The sequence below is a fragment of the Mizuhopecten yessoensis genome, unplaced genomic scaffold (assembly GCF_002113885.1).
Source record: "Mizuhopecten yessoensis strain PY_sf001 unplaced genomic scaffold, ASM211388v2 scaffold83, whole genome shotgun sequence".
NCBI lineage: Eukaryota > Metazoa > Mollusca > Bivalvia > Pectinida > Pectinidae > Mizuhopecten > Mizuhopecten yessoensis.
In genome coordinates, this window is record NW_018403369.1 from 29,570 (window position 1) to 40,632 (window position 11,063).

The following is an 11,063-nucleotide window of genomic DNA, read 5'->3' on the forward strand; positions in this document are numbered from 1 at the left end:
AGAAATATCGTCTGTTACACTGCACTGATCAACTGGGGTTCGATACAAATGTCTGAAATACACATATTCTATAGACCTACTGACACATATGTTACAGACCTACTGATATGAGTCACAGCACACATAAACATTTCAGACATTTGTAACGAACCTGTGCTCCGTCGCAAGATCACTCACTTCAAACGCTATCAGTTTCACGCGTCTCGCATCCACGGTTAATTCCTCAGTTTCTGACGACATGTCAAATAACGAGGGTGTTATATAATCTACCGACTGTTGTCAGGTTCCCATACAATCAACAAATAAATTCACGCCTGCATTGTTAACAAAATGAGCAAAGAGAAAAGTTCGAATTAACTTCCAAAAGTTAGCGCGCATTATGTTGTTTGCTTGCAAAGCTGTGTCATTCAAATAGATCATAAATACTATACAAAAACAGTTCAATGCTTAATTAAACCCGCCAAAAATGCCCTTTGAAGCCTTTGTCAGGTATGAATATATGAATCTAGACAGTTGTCACTAGTGTTGAACTTCAAATATAAAAGCTACATTGTATTAGCTCAAAAGCTTTGAAATAACATATAGTAAATGATTTAGTTGTGCGATTCCTTGAAAACCGTACTGAACTTGAAATATCATTCAATTGTACCCTTTAACTAAATCTTACATGCAGACATTGGAAATTGGACGATGTCAGGCATTTGCTTAAATGAGTGACGACATTCTCCTTACAGTAGGACGATTTCTCTATTCTCCAATGCTATTAAAGTTTTCGGAAATTATAAGAAAAATCATCATTTTACATTCTGATTTTCATAAATAGTCAATTTATAGTACATCAACTTGCATTGTTCATATCCATAATCAAGGACTTTGATAGGATTAGGTATAGCTTTTTGATGGTTTTGGTAAAATAGTCTGGTATTGTGTACACTCGTTTATGGAGTTAATTATCTCAGAGAAGTTAAAATTTCAATAATTTCCATTGGTGGGTCGGCAAGGGTTCTTCAAGATTCGTTTAAACAAATTATATTGTTGAATCAGCCTCTCGTCTTTCTGCAGTTGATACATCGCTATTCTTGTCACCATCGCCTTTTCTTGAAATCGGAGATTCTTTAAAAAAAGATCTAGATATTTTTTTTTAAATCACAAAAAAGCGCCAATTACTTTCTTTACAGTGTAAATCCGTATTCAGACATCTATATCTTACTGGATAATTGTTAGTTTTTACAAAAGTGATTTATTTATATATTTAGATGGATGTTGTGAACTAAATAATAGGTTATGCATTCTCTAAGTACAACATTGCTAAACTAGAAAAAAAACAACCCAAAAAACCAACAAGCAAACAAAAAATGTTTGAAGATTTGATTCATATGGAGTCAAAGAATCGCCAAAGGTTTTAACTTCAGTATCCTGTTAGGAAAATAGACGTTATAGGCATTCTCCTGAGACATAGGCAGGGGTAATAAAGCGACGAGGGTGTTCACTGATTGTTCTTGGAGACAAATTATTGAACATTTCATGAGTGCAGATTTCACCTGTTCTCTGTGTTCATTGCAGCCTAAATCCAGATGACTTTACATTGTATAATGTTTACAAATCCTGGTTATTTATTGACAATATTCCGAGATAAGATGGCAATGCTTGAGGACAGGACGAAAAGATTTCATGATTTCACGGTTTTAGACAATTTACCGTGTACTTTTTCTATTTCTGTAATTCATTTTGGTAAGTCGATTAACAATGTTCAAGCTTACAAGTGCATTAGAATGAACATGGTTAATGAAGGGATTCTTAATTGATAAAGACAGGGGGTAAATAAATAATTGTTCAATTAAGTTTGGGACAATATGGACTTTGCATTGTCCCTATATATTTTCACTAATGATATATTTAGGTCTGTTACATTAAGGTTCTTAAAAGTCGTCTCGGTATAACGACTAATGAGGCCAAAAATACTATCGTTATATATTTTATCTCAAAATAAACTGTTTCGCCCGGTAATAGCGGAAATCTGGTTTGGTTTTGTGAGCGTCTCACCTCCCATTCAAGTCTCTCTTGGTTTTTATTTTATTTTATTGTGACAATTGTTCAGTTTGGCTGAAGTTTCATCAGATGTTAGAAATTATGGATATATATCACTTTGGAACCTTCTGTGTCTTCAAACAATTGATGACGCACAAGCTTTTATTAATACTGGTAATTAATATCTGTAAATATTGATGCGCAGAGTCCGAAATGTTAACATGGAAATCAATGGCATGCCTTTACTTTATCTTGTTACCTGGACACTAAAACACCACAACCAGTAATAAACTAACGGACGTGTTTTATTATAAATAAATCCAACTTGTACAAAAAAACATTAACTGGACATAAACTTCACACACTCAAACATACAAGGTCATAAAGTATGTTAGCACTTCATTTATTATTGTATAGTGTCACGTGATTAGTCTGTTATATACTGTGATATACTACCACACACTCAAACATACAAGGTGATACGGTATGTTAGCACTTCATTTATTATTGTATAGTATCACGTGATTGGTCTGTTATATATTGTGATAGTACTACCACACACTCAAACATACAAGGTGATACGGTATGTAAGCACTTCATTTATTATTGTATAGTGTCACGTGATTGGTCTGATATATACTGTGATAGAACTACCACACACTCAAACATACAAGGTCATACGGTATGTTAGCATTCCATTTATTATTGTATAGTGTCACGTGATTGGTCTGTTATATGCTGTGATAGTACTACCACACACTCGTCTGTACAGGACACCTACTCTGACGTAACATGTTACAATGAGAGGATATGATTAAGATATATACAATATTGTTGTCATATAATTGGGATACGGGTGACTGGTTGCCTAGTGAATGGTATAATACCATATATACCAGCCATATGCAGACCAGTAACTGTCATTCTCATACCATTAGACTGTCTCCAATTAATAAATAAATACAAATGTAAACATCAAATTAATACCACTAAAATGGATGGAATGTACTGACCGGACGCGATTGAAAACATTTGCTATTACTTCTGTAAAAATATGAACCCTGAATGAAATCAAAGACTTACACATAAATTGACAAACTACTACATAGTGTTTTCAAAGAAGCCTTTACACTATTCCATCCTGACCAATTCGCCCTCTGTTTTCTTCGTGCTGCTCTGTTGACCGATTCACGACGGTAAATGATACACGACGGTAAATGATTCACGACGGTAAATGATACACGACGGTAAATGATACACGACGGTAAATGATACGCGACAGGAGGAGGAGTACGGATTTAGAATCCGCAGATTATGTTAACACTTGAAATTAAATAAAAAACATTCCTATCTCGCGAAAAATAACTGTTATACCGGATGTAAACCACGTGACGTATGAACTATATGTTCGGTCCATGCCTATTTTCGAAATCAAAATGATCGCGACTTACTATATTGAAATAAGTCCGAAAAAAACACAAAGTCTTTACAAGGGTCTTGGTTTTCGCAAGGAAAGTTAATCGCGTATCGAAATGTATTTTTAATTTCCAATCAGAAAAAATGTCACAAAGGTTATACATCATTCTTCCCTTTTGTGAATTTCGATTAAATTTGATCAATACGTCACAATGAAATAAGATTGCAAAAGAGATTAACAACAGGCAATACTATTGCCTGTTGATTTTAGCGCCAGTTGCTATTTGAGACAGATTGTCGGAAGGGATAGGGGAAAAGAGGAGATAAGATGACTTTCAATGTCTACACGAGTCTAGACAGTACTGGGTGGGCGGACATTGCCCTTGTCGACATTTAGCCAGGCAGTACTGATCCGCCATAGGGTACGCGGCTCTATACTGGGGCGTAGCTCTGCATGGCTGTGGATCACTTCCACTTCCGGCCGAACTAGCCTGGTGACTCTGGATGGTGTGACTGCCATGCATCACATTGATAGGAAGAAAGCCATGAACAGCCTGTAAAGACATGTGTCCAGCAGCTGACTGTTGAGCTAGAACAGATCCGTGTTCGCTAGTCGACGCGTGTTGGTTATCGATATGGTGTTGTTCTGCGGTGGCGTGCTGAGGAGCTTGGTGGTGCGGTAAAAAGTCAGTCCCAACATTATGTGGTACATAACCGAGCATTGAGAGCAGAGACCCGTGTGAAGGCCCGCTCTGGCTGGTGAGCTGATGCCCAGTATTTAAATGATGGTCCTGACTGGGAACATGCTGAACGGGGCTGCCAGGTAAATGTCCATTGACGTGCTGAACTCCGACATTTATTGGCAAGAATCCGTGGACTAAATGCTGAGGTTTGTGTGCTGAACCTTGAATAGGAGTGAGCGCGGGACCCTGGTGTATTGGGACAAAGTGTGATTGGCCACCCTGTGGCAATTGAGGAATGCTAGCTTGGCCTTGGGATACAGGACCTGGGTTTGACTGTTGAGGAATGCTTGATTGGCCCTGGGAAACAGGACCTGAGTTTGACTGTTGCATATGATGACTGGCTACTTGTCCGTTGGGTCGGTGTAACTGAGAATGGGCCACATTTATCGGCAGAAACCCGTGAATAGCCTGAAGTGATGACGGATTATGTTGATGACCCCCTACGAATTGATTTGGTGCTATCTGACCACTGTAGTGGGGGTTTGACTGATGTGCCTGACCCCCGGAAATCTCACCTAGGCCTCCATTTGTTAAAGCACTTTCGTTTTGACTCTCGTCCGTATTCTCGCTGCTACTTTGAGATGATTTGGCCGCAATACTGATATCAGAACAGCCGTAGAACTGTTCCTGTGGACCACATCCCTTACAGCAACGTCTTTTGTCACATCCGTACGAGTTTCCTGCAACAAGAACCGACACTAGTAACAAGTCAAGGGTATATATCCGAGGAAATGTATTGGTAAAATAATAATGCATTTTTCATTTTGATTCATGATATGACCTAAGTGATGACAGTATTGCATTAAGTTTTATTTATACAATGCATATCATAACACGTTCTGCATAGGAACACGGCATATTGTTCATGTCAATGTTTATGTATATAAGATGATATGTATTTCTATATATAAAAACACATCTCATTAAGATCAAATAATGTATTTGAATAGTTAATAATGTTTAGGAGTATATAACGTTTAATTATGCAAACGTTGTAGAATGTATGTTTTCTTTCATACAAACACGTTTGCAAATAACAATAGATGTGTTTTTTTCATTGAGAAATGTAATTTGGCATGCATACAAAACTGCATTGAATTTTGCAGCACTTGACAGGCATTACACTTGAGCACAAACGAATAACAAGTAATCATGCGCATAGTGGATATATAGGAGAAGATAATATTTTTCTTACATTTTTTATATTTATTTATATGATATGTAGCACATATTTGTCCTATATGTAGTTGATGCAAAAACATACTCGTCTTCTAGAAAGATCTGACATGTACAGACATTCGCCACTAGGATGACAGGCATCATTTTCACATCATACAGTCCTACCTGTGTTCCATTTCCATTGGAGGAGACACTGTGAGCAGGTGACCCCGTCTGGAAGTACTAGTTGTGTCCGGTACATCTGCGCACGCCCAACCTCAATGACCCTAGTTTTGCCGTCCTGTTGGTGCAGCAAATACCGGTCCAGACACTCCTGGGTGACAGCTTTAGTAGGGTCGTTATTCGGACACAGTCTGAACTCAAAGAATCCGTGATGTGATGCAGTAACCTGAATCTCAATGTCGATAGTGGCTCCCTCTGTATAGCTTCTAGTAATCTTTCCGGTGGCATATTTTCCTCCAGCCTCATGTTCACGTGGTCCATTCCAAGGGTCTCCACAAACACCACACTTCCCACCGTTTAAAGACCACTGGCGCTGAAGAACAAAATATGATTAACACATCTGATAAGCATAATTAATTTAAATTATACATTGAATAACACATTATGGGTCATTCGACAAACCGTCCTTATATTGCAAAATGGGCATTTGATGATTTCAATATACTTGTTGGATTTCATATGGAACTTAAGTGAAATCCTACGACCCGACCAAAATTCCCATAGTAATCTTCTGCAATATGACAACAATCTACTCAGTAATACAATGAAACATCAGGAACACACAAGTCAAGAGCGCATAGCAAATACAAACGGAATAACAGAGGATTTTAACATAAAACATACAAGATCAAGAGAAACAGTGCTTTATTTTGAAATAGAAATAGGTGTTTTCGAGTTTGGGCAGTAAAAGGAATTTAGTCCATTTCAAATATATCATATGGTAGCTTCATTATATCCAACACCTCGCGAAATGGCGAAATAGCAAATGCAAACTACTTTCAGATCTGCCTCATTTCATGTTTATACTGTACAATGTACCTCTCTAAATTTAAGTGAGAAAGTTAACTTGGGAACTGACCAACGAGAGTGGATATCGACCAAAGTATAGGGTTACAATTTCGAAATTTTCATAACTCGAAAATGTAGATTTTTGACGTCACAACGCCTGACGTAAATACACAATATTTACACTGTTAAATAATGAGTACTGACTAGAAGAAGGGAATAGAACATCGTTCAAAAGGAATGAAATACATAGCAAATATGGGGGCATAAACAACTCGTAGGGATGATAAAACTAATAGGTCTGCTAGGAGCATTAGAACCTTTGTATTCATATATATTTATCCCTGATGTCAGTTGACATACCAGGTATAGACTTAAATAGACGTGCGACATCACTTGACTTGAGAACAAAACTTACGTAAAAGCCTCCACAGAACAGTTGATTGTCGTTGTAGTTTTTTGGGGAGTCGAACCCAAGTCTCCACATACTGGCACGTGATGGGGGCTCCAACAACCTCCCATGACCTCTGACCTCAGCAATACACAGGGCAAGGGTCCAAAACATACAAATCCCGCGCATTCTGTCTTTGTAAATCTGGATATATGTTAACCAAATATTATATTAAATATCGCATAATTATAAAACATATATAACTTTCAAACACTATGATGTATAAAGTGCAACGTTTCTGTTGTTTCAACATTATTTTCAACCTTCAATTATACAAAACCAGCTAAAAAGATTAAATATATAATATTGGCGCAATCTGTTATGATCGACGATATTGTGCAAATTATTCAGTAGGTAGGTAGCGGGAATAATAATCAGAACCTATAACCTTTATAGTATACCAAAAATGTCAATTATCTCAACTTGTTTATGGATAGCAAATTTGTGTTACGTATAAAAGATATATAACGTTCATTTCTGTATTAGAATAGTTAATGTAAATTGCTAATCTCTAAGTTTACACCTTGCCTTTGCTTTTGAAATGTAACCATCGTGAGCATGCGCATTGTATAGTGTTAGTGCTCTATATCCCACGATAACCGACTCTTAATAAAATAAATCAACATAGGTACTATTTACTAATAGATAATACACTGTATTATAGAATTAATAAATAATAAGTATAAAAAGTGTATATCAAAATCATATAAATACAAAAAAATATCGCAGTCTTTCCCTACCTTATTTCTGAAACCAAAGTGTGTTTGCGACGTTCCTCCACTGACACGTTTGATATATGGTCTCCAATCTTGTCCTCGATTTATTTATACGTAAACAGTCTCTCACGGGTACAAAGTGGTATTTATATTAAAATTATCGGACATTTCGCGTGTCAAGGAGTTAAGCACTGGCCATTATTTGTTTACTTTAAAGTGACAACATTTCAACCAAATGTCCATTCTCTAAAATTAATGGACTTATAGATTCCTCTGTTTCTATCCGGGAACGTAGGAATAAGAAGAGATTTGTTTACATTTGAGCCAGTTTGAGTATGATGTTTCCACAGAGTCATTCTAACAGACAATCATCAACAAGGTGAATGGCCCTGAGAAGGCGCACCCCAAAAGGCAGAGCGTGACGTCACTGGATTTGATTAAAAGGAAGTCGGAGATTAAGGGTTTATTTTGATTCCATTATATATTGTCAGCTATGTCACGAGATAATTTCGAAAACAAAATTTGTTGACATTCCTTGAAATGACTTGTCTCGTGCTCGGTTCGAGGCCTGATTTCCGGTAGGGTACTACCGGCTAAATGAGCAACTTAGCCGCTCTAAGCATTGAATTTCGGCAACAATTGAGGTACGACATAGTCGGCCTCAAATACTTGTTTTTATTTTACTAAACCCCTTAACTAAGTCCCTTAATCCAATATTGTTGTTAACAACGTTTGTTCTCCTTTTCATCATTGAATGACTTTAAAAGATTTAAATTTGGAGTACTTGTTGTATTGAAATTGGGATGTGACAAGAGATCAAACTATGATTCTTTTTGTAACAATTTCCGGCATATATACCGATATACCTCCATCTCCACTACTACATGGCCTTATCTCTAAGGACGGCGTGGTGTAATCTACATGTTCAGACATCACATCCGTGGTAAGATACCCTCTCTCTGTCCTATGAGCTCAATTCTATAGGACAAAGTCATCCCCAAAGTAAACAAGCGTTAGGATAAATAACTACACCTATTAGAATTATTTATGCTATATTGTTCATTGAGGAAAATATACGTAAGAAGGCGAAAACGCAACATCAAAACTGATTTATTTATTTATTAAAATACTCTACTACATATATAGAAGATAAAAGAGTGTCAACATAATTCTTATAGTTGACATATTAAGTAATTAGAGTAGCTTAACCAAATATGTATGACCTCATCAATACTTTAGTGCAGCAGTAGATGATATGTGAACTCCATATACATGTATCATCAAATTGTCGTCAAAATATCCACTTCTTAAAGTACAAAGAAAATACCATCTAGTAATGTGATATTGTCTGATGGTGTCCTGTTTCAATCCCACATCGTCGATAAAGGAAGCACTTGAGTAAATGAAATGTACGGGTTTGAATAGTAAGGATGATTTGAGCTTGTTTTTGATACGCTTAGTTGTAATACATGTAGGAAATGACGAATCAAACTAACAGTTCGATTCAGCTACGCTTTGTTTTATACCTGTTCTCGTACATATACGACACCTTTGTGTACATACGCTTTAATTGTCATTTGTCTGATGAAGGTACGTCTGGTACTCGTCACACACAAACAGTTAATGGATGTGATACATAACATTTCTATAACGCTACGTAGGTTATATGTTTTAGTTTACACGGTACGTTCATTTCTCTACAGAGACTGATGGGAAGAACAAGCGACGGACTTTAGGCTATTAACGTCGATTCGATTACGTATTGCACAATGTGTCTGACTATGTGTGTAACAATCAAGCTGAGTCCTGTTAGAGACAACTCTCGCATGTATTTAATAGTACATAGGGACAGTAGAGCTGCCTGTTTCCATAAAAGCAATGACAATTGTTAATTGATGTATTTTTATCTTATTAAAATAACAAAATATATCAACATCGGTTGAAAAGTGGAAAATAATTATATAGTATATGAAAAATAATTTTAAATAAAACAACAGTTTTGTTTAAACCACGCGTATTCACTTTATGTATGGTGGTTATTATTGACTGGATAGTTATATTTTGATAATTCTGATAATTAACCAACATGGCAGGAAATGGTATCATAGCAAACCCGAATATCTCCTGATGTTCATTGAGCCCCAGGATACAGTTATAGACTAGGCACGAGGAAATGAAATGCTCATTGTGTCCCTAAAACACAACCTGTATTATGTAATATCACGAGGCGGGAAGCTTGGGAAGCGGTTTGCCTTGGGGGGACGATACAATGACAATTTCAGAAGTGCTCAGTCTGTAACTGTTTTATTATTATGATGTACACCAAGCCTGTAGACTCATTTTATTGTGTTAACCTTCCCGACGCTTTTGTTTGTAAACACGTGACGTTCGCCTCGTCAAATGGCCAGAAATAGAGTTGGTTGTAGTGGATTACAAAATCCCATACCGGAAAAATGTTGGTACCATACACACCGAACAGTCATTTAAAATTAATACTTACTTTTGAAAGTTCTGAACAACTATCAAGAACCATACTGTTCTTTCAATTGTGCAGTGATCAGTGACAAACACTCTGAGAGGTCAACGCCAAGTACTACTACTACTTATAATAATAATTCGAGGTTCTTATATACCGCTTTATCACAACCTAGTTCGTAGGTCGTCTCAAAGCGGTTCACAAATTAGTATCCGTGGTTATTTATTGCTGCAGTACTAGCTGCGTCCAGCTCCCATCTGTTACGGTTAGTCCGTGTTGTGTGATGTCATTATGTGAACGTGATGTTTTGATTGGTCATGCCAGGGAAATAGTTATGAAACTATAGCATGATGAAATTATTACATCCCAGGACAATAGCTTTTTGAACTTCGATTAGCTCAATTGCATTTATTATGATATTAATTTTGTTTAGGAACAGAATGGGAAGCTTTACAGAATCACACGCAAGAGAAACCGGCTGCTAAACCCGTTGTTACATGTCCCCAGGTTGGTAACATGTGGTGTGTTCTCGGATTTCTATTCTATTGATATAGACCTGCAGTCTAGTAATGTAAAGATCTCAGCAATCCTTGTTCACGAATGTTACGATGTACAATACGTACACATTAACATACACAATGTGTAATATAAACAGTATGTACACGTGACATACAAAACCTCTCCTCCTGTCCGTCTGTCCTTGTCAATACGTAACGAACAACTGTTGGTGGAATGTTCTATCATTAACGGCGGATGTGTTTGGACCAAAAATAATTGCCGTATGTAACTAAATATATTATATATGTATTTTTGACAAGACCTACCTGTTTATTAATACTGTTTTAATGCAAAGTTAGCTGTGTAGTTACTACCAATTAATTGACACGAGAACCCTGACAATCACGTACGTCATTTAAGTTACATTTATATAAAATATTAATACACTCATGTGGATTCTAAGTGCGCCTTAAGGATCCCCGTCCAAGCCAGAGCAAAACACTAAAGAATTCCACAGTCGTTTTCAGTGTTAGAGTCACCTGCCCATG

General features: G+C 36.8%; 1 protein-coding gene across 1 annotated transcript; it reads right to left on the reverse strand.

The window, feature by feature from the left end:
- Positions 1–2,325: 2,325 nt before the first annotated feature.
- On the reverse strand, positions 2,326–7,595 carry LOC110452715. The gene is made up of 4 exons (XM_021501400.1): positions 7,566–7,595; positions 6,793–6,969; positions 5,532–5,901; positions 2,326–4,867 (listed from the first exon to the last, which is right to left on the reverse strand). Exons 2-4 carry the CDS (start codon positions 6,952–6,954, stop codon positions 3,780–3,782), a joined length of 1,620 nt encoding a protein of 539 aa, XP_021357075.1. The 5' UTR covers positions 6,955–6,969; positions 7,566–7,595; the 3' UTR covers positions 2,326–3,779.
- Positions 7,596–11,063: the final 3,468 nt, after the last annotated feature.